This window comes from Sclerotinia sclerotiorum, genomic scaffold (genome assembly GCF_000146945.2).
Source record: "Sclerotinia sclerotiorum 1980 UF-70 scaffold_5 genomic scaffold, whole genome shotgun sequence".
NCBI lineage: Eukaryota > Fungi > Ascomycota > Leotiomycetes > Helotiales > Sclerotiniaceae > Sclerotinia > Sclerotinia sclerotiorum.
The window spans coordinates 1,670,656-1,688,778 of record NW_001820831.1 but is presented as its reverse complement, the minus strand read 5'-3'; the positions used below and the strand labels follow the sequence as shown (position 1 = coordinate 1,688,778).

The 18,123-nt window shown below is 44.7% G+C and overlaps 10 protein-coding genes across 10 annotated transcripts; 5 read left to right on the top strand and 5 right to left on the bottom strand.

Moving 5' to 3' along the window:
* Positions 1 to 77: 77 nt before the first annotated feature.
* On the bottom strand, positions 78 to 1,788 carry SS1G_04624 (hypothetical protein; the record flags this gene model as incomplete). The annotated part of the gene is made up of 5 exons (XM_001594766.1): positions 78 to 224; positions 320 to 444; positions 507 to 610; positions 908 to 1,289; positions 1,764 to 1,788. The coding sequence occupies 5 exons, from the start codon at positions 1,786 to 1,788 to the stop codon at positions 78 to 80; spliced, it is 783 nt and encodes a 260-aa protein (XP_001594816.1).
* Positions 1,789 to 4,165: 2,377 nt separating this feature from the next.
* Positions 4,166 to 4,736, top strand: SS1G_04623 (predicted protein; the record flags this gene model as incomplete). The annotated part of the gene is made up of 2 exons (XM_001594765.1): positions 4,166 to 4,197; positions 4,409 to 4,736. 2 exons carry the CDS (start codon positions 4,166 to 4,168, stop codon positions 4,734 to 4,736), a joined length of 360 nt encoding a protein of 119 aa, XP_001594815.1.
* A 403-nt stretch (positions 4,737 to 5,139) lies between these two features.
* On the bottom strand, positions 5,140 to 5,681 carry SS1G_04622 (hypothetical protein; the record flags this gene model as incomplete). The annotated part of the gene is made up of 2 exons (XM_001594764.1): positions 5,140 to 5,556; positions 5,679 to 5,681. 2 exons carry the CDS (start codon positions 5,679 to 5,681, stop codon positions 5,140 to 5,142), a joined length of 420 nt encoding a protein of 139 aa, XP_001594814.1.
* A 378-nt stretch (positions 5,682 to 6,059) lies between these two features.
* On the top strand, positions 6,060 to 7,047 carry SS1G_04621 (hypothetical protein; the record flags this gene model as incomplete). Its single annotated transcript, XM_001594763.1, has 2 exons — positions 6,060 to 6,408; positions 6,503 to 7,047. 2 exons carry the CDS (start codon positions 6,060 to 6,062, stop codon positions 7,045 to 7,047), a joined length of 894 nt encoding a protein of 297 aa, XP_001594813.1.
* A 509-nt stretch (positions 7,048 to 7,556) lies between these two features.
* On the bottom strand, positions 7,557 to 9,418 carry SS1G_04620 (hypothetical protein; the record flags this gene model as incomplete). The annotated part of the gene is made up of 3 exons (XM_001594762.1): positions 7,557 to 7,976; positions 8,033 to 9,313; positions 9,407 to 9,418. The coding sequence occupies 3 exons, from the start codon at positions 9,416 to 9,418 to the stop codon at positions 7,557 to 7,559; spliced, it is 1,713 nt and encodes a 570-aa protein (XP_001594812.1).
* Positions 9,419 to 10,088: 670 nt separating this feature from the next.
* SS1G_04619 (hypothetical protein) lies at positions 10,089 to 12,572 on the top strand (the record flags this gene model as incomplete). The annotated part of the gene is made up of 3 exons (XM_001594761.1): positions 10,089 to 11,467; positions 11,520 to 12,219; positions 12,267 to 12,572. 3 exons carry the CDS (start codon positions 10,089 to 10,091, stop codon positions 12,570 to 12,572), a joined length of 2,385 nt encoding a protein of 794 aa, XP_001594811.1.
* Positions 12,573 to 14,247: 1,675 nt separating this feature from the next.
* Positions 14,248 to 14,715, bottom strand: SS1G_04618 (predicted protein; the record flags this gene model as incomplete). The annotated part of the gene is made up of 1 exon (XM_001594760.1): positions 14,248 to 14,715. One exon carries the CDS (start codon positions 14,713 to 14,715, stop codon positions 14,248 to 14,250), a length of 468 nt encoding a protein of 155 aa, XP_001594810.1.
* A 513-nt stretch (positions 14,716 to 15,228) lies between these two features.
* Positions 15,229 to 16,475, bottom strand: SS1G_04617 (hypothetical protein; the record flags this gene model as incomplete). Its single annotated transcript, XM_001594759.1, has 3 exons — positions 15,229 to 16,168; positions 16,207 to 16,391; positions 16,449 to 16,475. 3 exons carry the CDS (start codon positions 16,473 to 16,475, stop codon positions 15,229 to 15,231), a joined length of 1,152 nt encoding a protein of 383 aa, XP_001594809.1.
* Positions 16,476 to 17,047: 572 nt separating this feature from the next.
* On the top strand, positions 17,048 to 17,458 carry SS1G_04616 (hypothetical protein; the record flags this gene model as incomplete). The annotated part of the gene is made up of 1 exon (XM_001594758.1): positions 17,048 to 17,458. One exon carries the CDS (start codon positions 17,048 to 17,050, stop codon positions 17,456 to 17,458), a length of 411 nt encoding a protein of 136 aa, XP_001594808.1.
* Positions 17,459 to 17,780: 322 nt separating this feature from the next.
* On the top strand, positions 17,781 to 17,945 carry SS1G_04615 (predicted protein; the record flags this gene model as incomplete). The annotated part of the gene is made up of 1 exon (XM_001594757.1): positions 17,781 to 17,945. One exon carries the CDS (start codon positions 17,781 to 17,783, stop codon positions 17,943 to 17,945), a length of 165 nt encoding a protein of 54 aa, XP_001594807.1.
* Between the last annotated feature and the right edge of the window lie 178 nt (positions 17,946 to 18,123).

Here is an 18,123-nt window from a genome sequence, read left to right as displayed (position 1 = left end):
CGTGCTGAATGCGCAAATCCAGATATTAAATCCCAAAAACTCCACGCTTCAGCGGGAAAGCTAGCAAAAGAAATCAATCAATGACTACTCCGACCACCATCAACATCAATACCAACTCCGGTGATGAAACTCGCGCGGTCGGAAAGAAGGAAGGAGGCTGTGTATGCTACTTCTTCCGGGAGACCTAGGCGTGCGACGGGAGTACGGGCGAGGAGGGCGGATTTCTAGGGTGGGGTGTTAGATTTTGAGGAGGATGGAGAGGGGAAGGGGGCATTGAAGGAATGGCAGAAAGGGAGATAGAGGAGCAGAAGTTACCTACTTGATCTTCGTTTTCTAGGAAGCTAGTTACCATGGGCGTGTCGATAAATCCGGGACAGATACAATTTATACGTATACCTTTGCTGGCATAGTCTGTGCTGTCGGTGCGAGTGAGGCCGAGGACTCCTGCGGGTGTTTAGATTGTTTGGGTTGCTTACGGTGGGGAACGGAGGGCTATGTATGCATACCATGTTTAGACATGACATAAGGTGCTGAATTGGGTAGTGCGGAGTGGCTAGCTATTGATCCAACATTGAGGATGGAACCGCGGGTTTTGATAGGCAGTCCGGTGCTAGAGTTTCGATGTGAGTGTTAGGATGGATGATGTTTTGGGTTTGGATTTGGTAGATGAGGTGGGGCGTAGAGTTTCTTTCAATTATTTGTGATAGGTCTTTTCTTCTTCTTCGGTCATGGATAAGAAGAGATGTAAATAGCAAAAATGAACTGATTATTGCTTGGAGAAGGATTCTCAGTTGCCCGTAGTGGCGTATTGATATGTGTGCATAAAACATCCATATGGGTAGGAATAAAGCGGATGACAAAGAGTAAAAAAAAGCGCAGCAAAAGGGAACATCACATGTGAACATACCAAACATCTCGCTCCTCCTGCTTCAAGAATTGTCTCAGTTCCGCGCGTTCACAAAGCCACAATCCCTTCAAATTGACATCCAGAACATTGTCTAGAAAAACGGATTTCGCATCCGCTGTTCCAGTTAGCCTTCCTGAGACTCCAGCTGCGTTGAAACAGATATCTATGCGTCCGAATTTTTGGATCGTCTCAGACATTGCACAATCAACTTCGTCTTCTATAGAGATGTCGTAGGAGAGGGTGAGAATGGTAGACTCTTTGGGGAGGGAAAGAAGGCTTTCGGTGGTTGAAATTAAGGGCATGGGTGAGAGGTCGATGAGCGCAAGGTTGGTCACTCCATCGAGTATTAGTTGACGAGCGACGGCGGAACCGATACCGGATGCTGCGCCTTCGAAGTATTAATACCTTGAATATCCTTTGTATATAGAAGGAGCTTTTGATTTGCTCAAGAAACGACGTATCATGCATACCGGTTATGAAAGCTACCCTGTCAAGATGATTATTAGCTAAAAGCATTTGGTGTCATAGTATCTAGAAAGACTTACGTATCAGGTGGAAAATCTGGCATTTTTGCGACCTTGTTGTTTTTTGTACTTGAGGTACAATGTCAAGTTTGAATCTAGGCAGGCATACTTGCTGTTGAGATATATCGAAAAGTTGTGGAGTGAGTGAGCTGGCGAATGAATGAATCACATTACCCCGCATTACGCCTCCAACATGCCGCGGTCAAACATGATAGTTTTTTATCCAACTGCCTCAATTTCCAATGGTGCAATGAGGATTTACTTGTCTTCCAATTTGATTGGTCTACAGCACCTTTTTCATGAGGTTTTTTTTTGGACGAAATTTAACATACAGGCACTATTTAGGAGACAGATCATGATTTTAAGACCTGTAATATTGATCACCTACTTTGATCGTATCACATTTTCTCTGCCCTGTTACATATATATAGCGGGGAAATACGAAAAAGGGACTAACTGGGCCAATGAGTCTCCGAGAAAACTTTTTATGAAGCATTACATCATAGGTTACTTGCACCAAAACGTGACTACAGTACTGAGTGGGACCATCCACTTGTCTAGGAGCAGTGGCCTAGAGTCATTGAAACGTGAGGCTCGCTAGTTCCGGTTTATCTTAACTTCAGAAGCGTTGGCTTTGCGATATTCTTAGATACTTCTATATGATCAATATTTGTATCAAAAGCAATGCCTCCAGTAAGTTTTGCCTGTGGTCTAGATGCAAAGCTTTTCCATGTTTGGAAATCTATGAACGTTGGAAAATCTTTGTAATGGATTTAACCTTGAGGTGGATATAACATCTCAAAACTGGGAAACATGTCAACACCAGTAGGGGAACTCGTAGATGAGGTAGCCTTGCTCTTTCAACATTCGCTACGGCCTGACCACTAAGTCCTGTCCTGTGGCTTTTACAACTCACAAAGCCAGCCATTTGGCAATATATTACAAATACACCGACCAGTTCAAACTTGTCACCATTGACTCTCCAGACTTCAGGAGTATGGTTACAGATCTCTAAAGCATCGCATGCTTACCATTCGAGCGGTAGTATAAAGCTACTGCGAGATACCGAAAGTGATGTGAGCACGAGGCGCAAATTATGATGACCAACGGAGTGAGGAGATTGAAGACGATGGCAATGACATCCATCCTAGCATGGAAAACAAAATATGGAGAAGCTATAGAAAAAGAAGCATGATATAATGATAAGGCAAGGTAAAATCAACAGCACGAGGGGATTAAACTATTAGTTGAGACCACTTCGCTCTTGAAGAAAGCTTCTTGGTTACTCACTAGATATAGTTACAAGAAAAAACCATACTATTGGAACTTATTAGAGGTCCGATATTTCGATAAAAACGCGCTTCGTCCTGTGGAATTGATAGTATTGTCGAATTATGAAAGGTAATGATGTTGCAGAATTCGTTCGAAAGCTGATAAAGAGCTTACAGCCACACACGTGCCACAGTCCCGAACGAATGAAGGGATTGCGCACAGACAAAAAAAGTTTACCAGCAAATAGTAGGTGCTACCAACTTCTAACGCTCCATCAAAATGCAAACAAGGTGATTAATTTTGCGGGACGGACCAGCTAAGCGCCTTTTTAAAATTTAGATCATAATATAAAGAAGCTTTACAAATCACATGTAAGATTTAAGCCTTCTTAACCCAACAAAGATGCCCTTAAGTTCCATCGAATCATTTCTTCTCGAACCAATGTCTATGTCGGCTTCCAAATCAGCCTTACAACAAGGTCGCATGGGCTGTGGGAATGATTTCCTGAGAAATCATTATACCATGCCAAGGAAACTGTGCTATCACTACATCATGGAGGGAGCTTGACGACTTCGTGGCCAAACTCCATATACATGGGTGAATAGGAGTGAGTGCTTGTGTCCCAGTAGCAAGTGCCGATGCTGGTGTGTGGTTATCACAGTCCAGGTTATATAACTATATATAATATGCTAGATAGACATCGCATTTCCCTTTCACTCTCCGGATCCTGCTCATTGGCTTCAATTCTATCCAAAGAGCATCCATTTAAGGTGATGTCTGCAGAGGTCTCGAACTTTCAGCATGTTCTCTACTTCTCTGTCTTCAGTCCACAATATCCCTCAAATATCATTTCGTGTATAAGTCTTTGAAAGGACTTTAGGAGTCCTGATTAGCTCCGAGCATTTCTTTCCTACACCATTGCCAAGCACCAACTGATTTAGCCTTTGATAGACTACATACCTACACAAGGGACTTTATGTCACAAGGTCGGCGCCGCCTGCCTTTTTAGATTTTACCATGTCCTTGTTTTCACCAAAGTAATGAATTTTACCCAAGCTATTTATAGGGAGCATAACGTGGATCCCACCTTGCCGAGTACGTCAAGGTCTCCAGATAGCATCAAACCGGCTGAAAAATGTGATGGCTACGTGAAAGAGTCCAGTGACTTTACAGCTAACCTTTGATTTACCCTGCGGCTATTGCATCGGCTGCTCCGCACCAGAGTAGAGAAGAGTTCTCGCCCGCAGGTGGTTAATAATTTCGATCCATCCCCGTGCAGCAAATTCCAATACCTCGACTTCATTTGGTGCCCACCTGCAATATTTACCTCTCTCCCTCAAGCCTACAGCACACTCCACTCTTTCTAGTCCCAATTCTGAAATGATCTCACAACCTCAAATCCTAGACCGATTTCCTGGAACTTGCTCAACCGGGCCCAAATTGGCGAATGGAAAACATCCAAATGTCCCGTAAACGGCTGTGCGCCTTCCAAGCGTTCGTCCTCGAAACTAGTGAAACGTTTTCGAAAGCCGAGGAAGTAGATGATACGATTTGCATAACCAAGCCACAGAGGATATATGGACGCGCACATATATCGCGGGATCATAGATGAGCAAACGCTCCGGGATCCACTTTTTTTCACTTGGAGGAAATTAATGAGTTAAAAGTCAATTGTGATCCTGCATTTACCCGGACCTTTTCTCAGAAAGAAATGGGCGATGTTGGAGCCCTCCATCACATTGCAGCGACGTCTCAATCGTGAGGAGGAAGTAATTGCGTTGTTGGAGGGCGCACTCAGTGTCCAGGAAAGAATGAGAGATTTGGATATGGTGGCTAGAGTCTCTAGGAAGGTCATAGAGCTTCAAGAGTGTGCGGTAGTCCAAGTAAGGGAAACCACTGACGTGCCGAATTTGGCGAAGATTATTAATATGATACCAGAATTCGAGCAGAAGAAAAGAGCGACGTTCAGATATACACGATGCGAGGGCGGGGTGGCCTGTGGTCAGTACGCGCTCACGTTAATTCTTGAATGACGAAGGGACCTGAATAGAAGTAGTCAATGTCAGCTGAGCTAAAGCTCCCCCTCAAAAAGTAATAAAAGAAAGTACAATGACTTCAATATCTTGTAATATGGAACATGTATTGATTCCAACTGTCTGTTTTATACAGTACTCTACATAATCCTTCTTACCCATGCCAGAAATGCTGACCATGGTACCCACATAATCTTGCCGCCCCGGAACGCCATGCTATGTATTTAATACAAAAGAGGGAAGAGTTTGCACATCCGTTCATCCGTCGGGTAAATTTGTTCAGGTTCGTTCGACGTCGTCCATCACTTCAGGTATATATCGGGATAACATCGTTTCTCAACCGTCCAATCGTCCAAATCTATCCGTCCTGTAACCCATCAGCCCCGCACCTCAACCACTATTATCACCGGTCCTTAAAAACCTTCGGTTTCCACCCCTCCCTCAGCTCTGCCTCTCTCTCCAGCGTTTCCGCTTTAACCTTCACCTCCCGCTCTAACCTCTCTCTCGCCCTTAGCACTTTACTTTGCAGATAAAAACTCCCTCCCTTCTTCGGATCATTCGTATCGAACAATTTCTTAAACCGCGACATGACGTCTTCCATATCCATCTTTCCTTCTTTTGGTGGTTTGACATTGAGGATTTTGCAGGCCTCGTCTAGTGTGAGACCGTTAGAGGAGAAAGCCGCACCGCCACCAGCAGAGCCGGATTGTTGCGCTTTTTGATATGCTGAGGAGGCTTTGGCTTGTTTCCAGGATTCTGATATAGCGCGCCCGAGGACCCGTGAGCCGGTTATGACGACTTGGGTTATTATGCGGTGGGCCTTGAATGAGTTAGTATGTATTTTTTCCCATATTCAGTGCGAAAGGATGGTGTAATGGTTGTGAGAATTGCATTTCGATAAAGTTTGTGGGAGCTGTGAGGAACTTCTTATTATATACATACCATGGCGAGGAATTTGCGACTGTCAATAACAGTCCTGGTCAATTGAAGCTTGGATTATGGTAAAGAAAAATCGGTCACTGTTCACCAGAAGGCGGGAGATAATGTGAATTATATCTCCAACTTTTTCCCGGAATAACCTTCCGCCATCGGCCGACAATGCAGGGTTCTAGAGAAATCCATTTATGCCTAAGGCCAGTAACCCGTCATCAGTGCTCCAGCTAGCTCGTACCAAAAAGACACCTTAAGAGACCTGAACAACAAATAATCAAAACAATCACAAATGCTTCTCCTATTCCATATTAGCGTCCCAAACCAGTAAATTCAATATCGATTAACCTGCAATACAATTTCCACAGCATCTACCCTCCACCTTTCAAAAAGATGTCACAATTCTATTCCTCCCCTCCCCCAAATAATCCTTACGGCGCATCCAATACCGCAGCTCAAAACCTTCAATTCTACCCCTCAACCTATACACCCGGTGCCGTCTCAGGTCACGCCACACCACAGGCCGCATATGGATATGGCATATCTCCTGCCGCGCAAGCGTATCCTGGAGGTGGAAGCGGCGGATTTGGATTCCCTGGAAATGCTCAGTCGGGTGTGAGTGGGCGGATGGGAGAGAGTGGTGGATTAAAAACTGGGTGGTTGGCCGCCTTTGGAACGGAGGGCTATGATGGCGAACCACCTTTATTGGAGGAGTTGGGAGTGAATTTTGGTCATATCAGGGGTAAGGTATGGTTATTGTTTCAATTATTGTTTCTTCGAGTCAAGATGCTTCTAGATTGGATGCGCAGATGCTAATTTGAGTCAAAAGACATTAGCAGTACTGAACCCTCTTGCGCGCATCGATCAACACATAATGGACGATTCTGATCTTGCGGGACCTATACTCTTCTTCCTATTATTCGGAACCTTCCTCCTATTTTCGGGGAAAGTACATTTCGGATACATATATGGATTGGCACTCCTCGGATCCTCCTCACTCCATCTAATCCTCTCGCTCATGTCACCACCTCTTAACACCGATCCTAACTCCCAACAATCCGTCGGCCCCTCGCATCTCTCTTCTACCCTCACATTTCCGCGAAGTGCTAGTGTGCTGGGATATTGTTTATTACCATTGGTACTCACAAGTGTGGTGGGGATTATTATGCCGATGGACGGGCTGGTCGGCTATGTCTTAACCACATTAGCGATTGTGTGGTGTACGTACAGTAGTAGTGGGATGTTCTGTGCGGTAGGAAGAATGAAGGGAATGCGAGGATTAGTAGCCTATCCTCTAGCCTTATTCTACGTCGGTTTTGGTATTATGGGAATCTTTTCGAGTAGGGGAGTAGGTACATTAGGGAAGGTTGCAGGAGCATAAGTGCACTAAAAAGGGTTGAAAAAGATATCTCTATATCTGCAGGCGTGTGGAGCTGTAGGGAGTCTCGGTCTACAAAATGGCACGGTATGAAAGATTCCAGTGATAATTTATATGGTATAGGAATGGAAGGGAACGGTGGGTTAGAAGGATGGCATGGTTTGGCATGGTGTGTGGCCTGGGATCTGTAAGAATAGGTTATACCTTCCTTGTACAGCATAGCTCAAAGTACTCATTCGAGGGAAGGAAAAGTCTAATGAGCGCCAAACGGATAAAGAATGAAAAGATACCCCAAATATTTCAAATCATGTGCAATTACTTTACATAGTTCATGTCCCGCGTGTTTAAATATACAAAATCGGTATGGCGTTCTACAAATGGTGAATCCACACGATATGGTATAATACCTCCTTAACCGCCCATGACAAAACCGAGTTTCCCTTCCTATGCCGAACACCATATTTACTCCAAGCCCAATCCCGATCCCAATCCCAAAAGCCGCGCGAACCCAACTACTCCAAGCCCATTCTGGCATCATCACTAAGGCCCCAATCCGTTGCCCTAGGCCTCGTAAACGACCTCTCGTCATCCACTTCCGATTGCAAACTCATGCTACTCTTCCTACTTCCCCTTTCCAACCTTTCCTTCTTCAAGCTACTTTTCTTGCTGCTGTATCGCCCACTCCTACTACTCGCCAAACTGGCATCATCACGATCTGAATACGGAGGCGGACTCCTTGATCTCGAAGCTGAGAGTGATGAGAGTCGCGTGCGAACAGAGTTTGAGTCTATGCTTGCGGATGCTTGAGTTGGAGTTGGGGAGGGTCTTATTTCTGTGCTAGATGTGATTTCGACGAGCTCGGCATCACGGTACCATTTTCTTCGGCGTGTGTATTTTCCCCATCCGTCTTGTCCACGACGACCATTTTGCCACTGTACAGGTTAGCTCTATGTATATTGAATGTTTGAGGGATATGAATAATAAGTACTTTGTTGTCATAATATATCCACCCTGCTCCTCCATCACTCTCAGCCTTCGGGTTAGAGCCGCCTTCATCATGCTCGGCGGCTCCTTCAACACGCCAGCGACTACCTTTAACCCATCTCCATCTCGCGCCGCCACCCTCTACATCTGGTAATTCAAACTCTTCTTTTGGAGGAACAGGATTGAGGTGTTCGTCTGTCCAAGCAGATCTCTCATAAGCAAATAGTGAAGTTGTCCATCCTAGTCCAACCCATCTGCGCTGGTTTTCATATATAATGAATGTAAATTTTACACCCGGTGCTTCTAGTCTTCTCGTGATAGCTGCATCTGCTACTAAAGTTGCATCTGCGGAGGAGGAGGATGTGCGTGGTGGTAGAGGAGGCTTGCCATCGTTTCCACTGGCGGCAGGCGATAGCTCATCTGTCAAATGCAGGCCAGTTATTGCAGTACATATGCGGCGAACGAGAGATGATCTCCATAGGATTGTTCTGGCTATTCGATTCGGTCGAGAATGCCAAGTCAAGAAGATCGTCCCAGTTACCAAAGCAATACGTTTTGTGGTGATGACTTGTATAGGTGGAAGAGTCAAAATGATCCATATGGGTGTGACAAGAAGGATTCGTATCAAAAGCGTCGTAAGTGCTGGTCGAGTCGTAGCGGAGGTCGCAGTTCGTTGGGTTGATAGAAAATCCGTCAATTGTAAGAGAGGATCCAAAAGTACATTGCATCTTGACGTAAATATCTTCAAAGTCTCCACGATCTCATCCAAAGTTTTCTGATGCTTGGTATTCGTCATCTCTGACTCGACCCTTTTATGACCCTTTTTCTGTTTCTCTCCTGTCCAGCTAGTTGATGATAAAGGGGAATATCGTCTCGAGTACATTCCCAATATCAAACCAATAACCACCACCAAAGGTCCAGCATATCGCATGACCACATCTCCGTATAGTACGAATGCCCAAAAACTAGCGACGAGCAAGAAGCTCTCCCAAGGATCTCCACTCGTCCATGTTATTAATCCCGCAAGTTTATTGAGAGGTAATAGGAAAGGATGCGAATATGCTAAAGCTCTCGTAATCTGAGGAGGCGTCGCTAGTAATAAAGGGGACTTTTGATGAACGAGTATAGTAGATCTCTGCTTATTGGCAGACGAGGCATGTGATAGAGTGACTGGAGAGAATGCCGCTATCGTCGGAGGGTTGGGATCAGTAGGAGTCAAGGATCCGCCATGGTTATCTTTTCTTGAAGTTGGAGTACCAGACATTTGATCCAACCAAGGAGTATCCTATTGATCTAGTTAATTGTGCTGGGGATATCGATCTTGAGGGATGGATTTGTTGGGGAAAGCTAAGCATGGGGCAGAAATTGGGTAACATACGAACGCAGCCATTTACCTAGTATTCACAACGTCATTTCTGATAACAGGCTATGCGAGTGTAAGGAAATGGTGGAGGAAGATCAACGGGCTGCCGTTGAACACTTCCAAAAAGGGAAATATGAATGTAGTAGACAGTAGTTAATTGCAACAATGATATAGAGGATGGTTTGAGATGAAGTAGAGTAGAAAAGTTATTGATTGACTGCGGATTTACAATTGAACAATGAAGGAATGAAGTGTTGCCAAACCGTACTCGGCATGAAATCCGGGGTACAATCACATGTCACGATCAAATGTCAATGAATGCAACTGTAATTCTCCGAAGGGTGATACCGGTAGTATGGGTAGTAGGTTGGGGATCAGAACGGATGTTTTAATGTTGAAGAAGAGGATGAGGGACCATTTTCATTGACATCCGTACCTAGGTAGTATCAATACTCCGTACTGTGAGAACCAAAGTATTCACTTAGATCCTCAAATCCTTTCACCGTATATTATTTTCACCGCCTTTCGATAGCCACGGCAGATTGTTACAGTCCCCAGATTGGCCGTATCAACATCAATGCACTTAACCTCTGACGGCTTTACCCGGTCGGTCCTACATGAAACTTCTTCCATCAAACAATTCAAACCTCAAGATCAACATCAACCTCAACTTCATCCTTGTCCTTCCTTTTGCAAAATGTCGCGTCAACCACAGCTTCCAAATGGCCTTCCTCCTCGACCTTCTGCATCTTTTTGGGATAGAGATAGAGACAGAGATAGAAATGAAAGAAATTACAACCACAGTACACCCGAAAGGAATCGTCGCGACATGGGAGATTCTTATCACCCTCGTCCTTCACAATACGACAGTTATGTACCCCACACTGCAAACCGCGATCGCGAAATATTTCAATTTAATGGCCACAATCCTCCTCCAACAGCCTATGGAAGTTATGCTCCTGGTGTTCAACCTCCTCGTCGTCCTGCTGGGGCTGGTGATACTTATCGTATGAATGATGGATATCGCCCTCCCCCTCCCCCGAGCTTCGATTTCCGTTACGATGCACCACAATCCATTGATTTCGAACATACCGACAGATTTCAATCTCGCGCACAAGGTCGCAACAATCATTCTAGCAGTAATAGAGATCGGAATGAAGATCATCTTCGTCGTCGACGCGAAAAAGATCGACGTGACATTAATCGTGGACGTGGTGGCTACCGTGGTCGAGGTGGTCCAAGGTTGGCATCAGATCGTCTCTTTTTAAAAGGGAAGCGCTCGCCTACTCCTGAACTCATGCCAGGCATGAACGAAGATGCTGCTACTGATGTCAAGTACAGAGATGTCGGCGACTTATCCGACAGTGATGAAGCTGAGATGGAAATGTCGGATGATGATGACAATAATGATCAACCTAAGAAGAAGATGGCTCGTACTAGTGTAAAAACCGCAGATGCTGACAGTGTTCCGAAATGGTCAAACCCCGATCCTTACACGGCCCTTCCACCACCAGGCGAATCTGACCGAAAGAAGAAAGATGTCGTTAAGCTTATTCGAAAGGCACGTGTTACATCTGGTCAAGAAGGCCCTACCAAAATAGATGCTGCTCAGGACGACTTCATCTCTTTTGATTTTGGTGCCCCAGAAACTATCGACAGTGAAGAAGATGAATACGAACCGCGAGCCTTCGATCAGTCCGAACCCGGTTCAGCTAGATCTTTCAGTCACCTTGAAAACATTCGAAAGTTTGACATGCCTCAACAACCACAGAGCTACGCCAGTGAGACCAGAGAAGTTGCTACACAGCTAACGACCGTCAACAGCATGCCTGGGGATGTTATCCAAACTCCAAAAAGAGCGTCCAAACCATTGGATCTATCAACCGACCCCGCTTTAGGTAGCAGGAAGCGCACCGTTAGCGACGTGATTAAGCCTCCACCACTTGTGAATAAGCTCATCCCTGGTAAGCCTCCCAGGTCCAGTGGCGTCCTTCTTCCAGAGTGGCGCGTTAAGCCGGGGATGGACGACGCTCCTTGGCTACAGGACCATTCTGATACGTCCAATATGGGATTCTGGTGAGTGATAAATTTCTCTCGAACGCCATCTTAAAGCTAATCCTAGTTTTAGGTTACATAAAGAAATCATGGACTTTTACCATTATGTCAAACCTCGCAAATTTGAAGAAGTGATTCGACAGAGGCTGCTTGTCAATTTGAGAGAAAATTTTCGCAAATACTATCGAGATGCCGATATACTGGCTTTCGGCTCTTTTCCCGCAGGCCTCTATCTTCCTACTGCTGACATGGATGTTGTTATGGTCTCAAACCAGTATATGGATGGCGGATATCCAAAATACAACAGCAAAAGTCACATCTGGCGTGTTAAAGGGAATGTTGAAAAAGATCGCCTCAATACTGGTAGAATTGAGGTGATCGTCGGTGCTAAAGTGCCTCTTGCAAAATGGGTGGATGGCTTTACCGGCCTGAAGGTTGACATGTCGTTTGAAAATGACACAGGGCTAATCGCAAACAAGACTTTCCAAGAGTGGAAGGCTCAATTCCCCGCAATGCCCATATTAGTTACGATTATCAAGCATTTATTGGCAATGAGGGGCTTGAATGAGCCGGTCAATGGTGGCATTGGAGGATTTTCTGTTACTTGCCTTGTCGTAAGTCTTCTACAGAACATGCCACAAGTCAAGAGTAAAACGATGATACCAGAACACCATCTTGGTGAGGTCTTGATGGAATTTCTCGACCTTTATGGTAACGAGTTTAATACGCGGACTACTGCGATTTCGACGAACCCTCCTAAACTTTTTTCAAAGGTGAGTACTTTTCTCCATAAATTGTGTTCTGACTAATCCATAACCAGTCTTCGGCTCGTGACCTCTATAGAGATTTCGATAAGCCGAAGTTTTCTATAATCGACCCAAACAATTCCGACAATGACATTGCAGGCGGTTCAAAAAACACTCCTGCAATTCAAGACTGCTTTTCTGCTGCCTTTTCTGCTTTGCTGCAGAGCATGAACACATTGCAAAATGCTGACCTGGAGACTCGCCGAAATCAAAGTCTTCTTCGATGTATTATTGGTGGAAACTACGAATCTTTCAAGCTTCAAAGAGACCACCTTGCCCACCTACATGAACAACTGATTGGTCCAATTGAAGATGAGTAGTCTATGAATTCACACGATGTTCAGGGCTAGAGCCATGTAACACCAGTCCATTTTTCAGTACATTTCCGCGTCGCTGAGTATGCAGTACATAGGGGTGGTTATTTTATTATCAAAGGCGTATGGATAAAGTCGATCAGATACCCAATTAGCGTTCAATGGACGGAAAGTCATTGACATGTAAAATAGCTTCGCAGCTGCCTTTCTTTCCTTGCTGTTCCATTCTAGTTTTGGGAATCTTGAGTTGCGGTGGTTTCGATGATTGTCTTAACTGACCTCAACCTAGATGATCGCCACCCAATCAGAGTCAATGCCATCGATCTTCAATGACAAACAGACGAGGCGCTATCGATCAGTGCAAACATGATACGCGTACATTACATTGAGCGCAAATTTAAATTATATTCCTTAATGCTGTCCCAAAATTTACTGACATACTGATCTCGATGAGAAAACCAAGTACTGTTATGATACGACACACTAATCAAAGAATTTAGGCATTCCTTTCCAGGTAAGGAGGATGGACACAAGATCATATGATCCAGTCGGCGATTTTGATTGAGCCTCTTTTGATTCATTCAAGATTGCGCAACGGCTGGGTTTCTTCTCTCTCGACAACCCTTTCTCACTATAGTCGTGCTTGGTGCGGCTATAGAGAGGAGTCTATGGTGGAGAGAAGCGTTTATGTGAAGAGTCTATGAACTCGAGCGATTCTTGTTTTGCGTGGGCCGGTATCGATCGATATATCAATAGGACATAGCGAGCAAGTCCTGTGGGAATGAAATGGTCAACTCTTTGGGATATCTAGTGGTTGGTTGTTTTATTCCTCATGGTTTTAGGTTGGGGGTTTTTGGGATTTTCCTTGGTTATGTGGTGAGTGAGAAAACTTGGGTAGGGGGTTGCAGGAGGTGTATGTTGGTAACAAACAAGGGGAAACTTGGGGGCGGAATTGGGAGCGGGCGTGCGGGTATAAGGAAAATGTATGGGGGGGTTGGGAGTGAGGGGGTATGATATGATATGATACGATATGGGAAGGTACAGTGGAAATTGGATTAGGTACGGTACGGTACTTGGAATATGCAGGAGTGATATTCCTTCCTGAGATGGTGCTGGGAGAAGATGGTTTTTATTATTTTTGGGGTAAGTAAAATTTGCTTGTTTTTATTGGTGTTTTTTGAGGGCGGCTTGGGAGCGAAGTAATAGATATGGATATATTCATGGAGTAAGTTGCACTTTTAGGGTGAGGAATGGTTTGATTCCGCCGTCTACCTAGAGAGAGACGGATTAGTTTTTGTTTTTATTTTAAGTGATGTTTGGGTTGTGGAGGATAAGGTTGCTTGAAAACTGATCTTAGACTTGAAAGTACTTAAGTTAATCGGGTCCAATGGGAGGAGAAGAATCCATTAGAGTCTCACAGAGCATGGGTCATAGCATGGAGTGTAGATTCGAATAACTAAAAATAATTGTATTTACAGAGAAAGGAGTAGAAAAGAAAGAACTTGAAAGCTTAATGACTGTGATATACTTCTTGAACAAAGAAGTATAAAAATACATGAAAGAAATAATTTTACAAAAAGGTAGAAAACACAATAGAAAAACAAGACCTAACAAGGATACAAAACGCGAAAAACGAAAAACCTAACTCCCCTTCTTAACCATCTAATAATAAACAGTGAAATTAAGCACATTGAAATCGACACTGACAAACATGCGTATCCTTGGGCTCCCCCAACAACGGCCCCTCAAAACAAGCACAATCATCAACCGAATACTGCTTCCCACCAAAAACCCACCTGGGAACCTTAAAACCCCTCGTCTCATCAAACACATTCTGCAGAACAAGTGATTGATCCCAGCCGACGGCATCGACATAAACATTCTGCACGAGTTCATTGGTGATACCACCGATTAGGACGCAGGTATTGGAATAGATGGTTGCGCGTGCGTAGGCGACTAGGTTGTTGATGTTGGATAGGTCGTTGTTGACGGCCATGGTGTTGGTGTTCCAGTTGAGGGTGCATGTTTGGGGGTTGAGTTGCTGGGTGCACATGGGTAGGAGGGGGGTGGGTCGCGTGGAGACGAGGGCGGGAGCACTGAGTGCTGGGGTGAGGAGGGCGAGGAGGGGGAGGTAGTTGGTGAGTTGCATTGTGGTTGGCTTGTTTGAGGAGTTATTCTGTAGTTGTGTTGGTTAGATGCGTTATTTTGTGTAGATTTAAACGTAATGTTTGAGGTATTTGTGTAGTTTGAAACTTTTGCTTCGGTGGAGCAGGGTGGATTTGTTGAAGGCCAAGCTATCATATATACTTATAGGGGTAACAAAGGCATGATGCTTGATTAAAATAACACCTTCTTTCTCTTCCACACAAAGCTGCGGAGTATCTATAATGAACACTTGTCGGTACATAAAAGAAGGGGAAGAAAGATCGACAAGGACTTTATTAAAGTCAAAGAAGACGACAAAAAAAGGTAAAGGTTAATAAACGTATTACATATAGCCCGACGGACTAAAGTAGTTTCTGGTCCTGTGATGGAGACGTAAGACTTCGATCTCTTTAATTTGCTACCTGGGTGTTCCCAATCCCAACTAATGTACAATTCCAAATGATATTGATGCTAAGTTAAAGCATTGAATAAAAAGCTACGGGTATCGAATTAAAGTTTATTCGTTGTTGACAACTAATTTTCTCAGTCCCATTAGACCAATCCATGCGGCTTCCTCGGTTCTGATTGTTCGACTTCCTTGACCGGGACACACATTTATCCATCTATCGAAGACATCTTTTGCTTCTGTAACACCCAATTTATGCAGTTCTTCGTCGTTTTTCACGGCCACTTCTAGACCTGCAACTCCTCCAAAGACCACCAACAGGTGCTTGAACTTCCCCACTTTCTGTTCTTTGTCGTCATACAGATCTTGAACATCAACACCTCGCTCAGAGGTCCCGATGGTCATATCATAGCCCCCATCATACCCACATTCTGTGAATACGTCGCTTAGACAGCCGGCCCTTCGAACATTGTATCCCCAGTAATACCCACCCTCTTCTCTTGGTTCTTCTGGGCGCACAGCTTCTGCTTTAATAACTTCATAAGATTTATCCTTTGCGGCTTTCTCGGCCTCCAGGTCGAATTTTAGAGTAACTCTATTGTTCTCCGGTATTTGCTCCGGCACTGTGACTGGTATTCTCAATCCGGCTTCCACGAATGTTCCATGTTCATCCGCACCAGGTAATGTAGTACCCTCCCTATACATACACCACTCATCGGCTCTCAAATGATGCGGTAAATCTATACTTGGCAGTGTGCCTGCCGTCCTTAGGTTTTCGTGCATTGGGAATAAATACTTTCGTAAATTTGGAGGCGTCTCGAGATAGCTGAGTAGATGGGTCAGGAAATGATCGGGATCTAAGGTTCCAGTGTACTTGTCCTCCGAGGGCGCTTTGGGTTGGATGGCAGGAGGTTGACAAGGAGATTGACGAGGTTTTTTGGGAGACCGAGCATTGCCGTCGTCGAATACAATGACTTCATCGACGCAGAAAACCGCAAGGGCGCGAGCAATATGGCCCGCCATAGAAGTTTTGAGATCATGACTTTGAGCACTGAAAAAGTCAGTATAATTTTATCATTATTAGCATACAGAGAGGCAACGTACTTGGAGATAATACTTCCCGGCAAAGCCACACTAACTGTCCAATCTCTGCCTTTTGTAGGTTGAAAGAGCGCTGTAGGTTTGGAAGTGTCAATCGCAGCCGGCGCGATCACTTTCCCATTCGAAGTTTGTCCATTGGCAATGGCAGTGGCTTCGGCCTGACGTTTTCTCTTCTGAATGCAAATATGTAAGCATTTCTGTATCCATTAATGGTATTAAATTGAGCATACCTTCGCGTTTGTCTCTCCTCTACCCATTTTTGTAAATATTTGGGAAGCTTTGTATTCTTTCAGAAATATATATTTAGGCGGTCAAAATTTGTCGAAATAACCCGGCAGAATTTTATAGTCCGTGCGCGATAAAGAGGACCAGATCTCCACTCAGAGCTTCCGAAGCTCAATCATCAGTAAGCAACATTCATTCCGGCAACATTCTGACCACCAAACAGTAAACAAAGCAAACCTACTTGACATCCCCTCAGAACTCAGGATATCTATAAAAATGGCGATGCACATCGAGTCTTCTATGCAGTTCAGCAAGTTACTGGGCTCATCAACTATCGTGGTTTCGGATTGTAAGGTGATATCCTCTAATGCGATGGATGCACGCCACTAACAATACATGTAGTTTATGCAGACTGGTGCGGACCCTGCAAAGCTATCGCTCCAACCTATGAATCTCTAGCTACAAAACACTCGAAGCCAAATCGTGTTACATTCACAAAAATAAATGTAGACAACCAGCAGTCTATAGCTCAGCGATATGGAGTTAGAGCGTAAGCCCAGACCCTACTACTTCCATTAGACCTCGTTCTCATAATTCTGTCAGCATGCCAACCTTCCTCATCTTCCGGTCCGGTGCCGTGATTGAAACCATCCAAGGCGCAGATGTTCGCAAGCTCACAACTGCCATCGAGAATGCTGTGAAACTTTCTGGCTCTGCGAAGCCTGTTTATTCCAGCGCGGGGCGAACACTAGGCGGATCTGCCCCTACGAGCTCCAGCACGATGGCAAGAAACTTTAGCTTTGACAGGCTACTTCACGATATTATTGCATTTTTTGGCTTGTACCTCTACTCCCTATTCTCATTTGATGCGTACACTGCAGCCGAGAATTCGCCTTTCAATATCCATAAGGTCCCTACGGCACCGGCAGCAAGAACAACCGGTGGACGAACAGGAGCAACGACTCAGGCCGGAAAAAAATTAGGGACTATCGCTGATATAGCTGGCAAAGACTGAGTTGAGGCTGGATGAATGGTGTGGAGTTCATGGGGCGCTATAGGGCTGGCGCAATATTCTATTCAATCGTTCGGTTAGGTTACACCCTCGTTGCTCTTCTTGGTGGAATTGAGTCGTTGGTCATGGTAGACAATTCTATTTCAGCGTAGTTATTTCTGTTCAATCGTGCAATCTCACCACATGCTCTCTGGTGCTACTGTACACGTAGATGACCCTGCGTTCTGACGTGGCTTAACTGCTTGACTGTTCTCCTTTTCTCTCCTCAAGGTACGTTGTATTAACGAGAAGGTTTCATTCTCCAGTCCATTTTTGTCCTTGGATCATGAGAGCGAGCACTAGTACATCCTACACGGGTATCCTAGGATATACAGGAGGTCCTCAATGCGTTTGGGCTGCAAATACATGCGTTATTTCTTACTCTCCAAAGGTATCGGGTGAAGTGTCGGGTTTAGTAGTTAGCCCTTATCTTCCCCGGAGCATCGGGTGAAGTATCGGGTTTAGCCATTATCGCTTGTTTTCAACTAAATGTGGGGGTAAGTCTCGCCGAGGCGAAAGGGGCGGCAGATAACCCCCAGACTCAATACAAATTAGAGAACATCAAAAATGAAAGGAATTTTATGACGATTTTCAATAGTAAATATGGTGAGAACTTCAAATTTTAACAA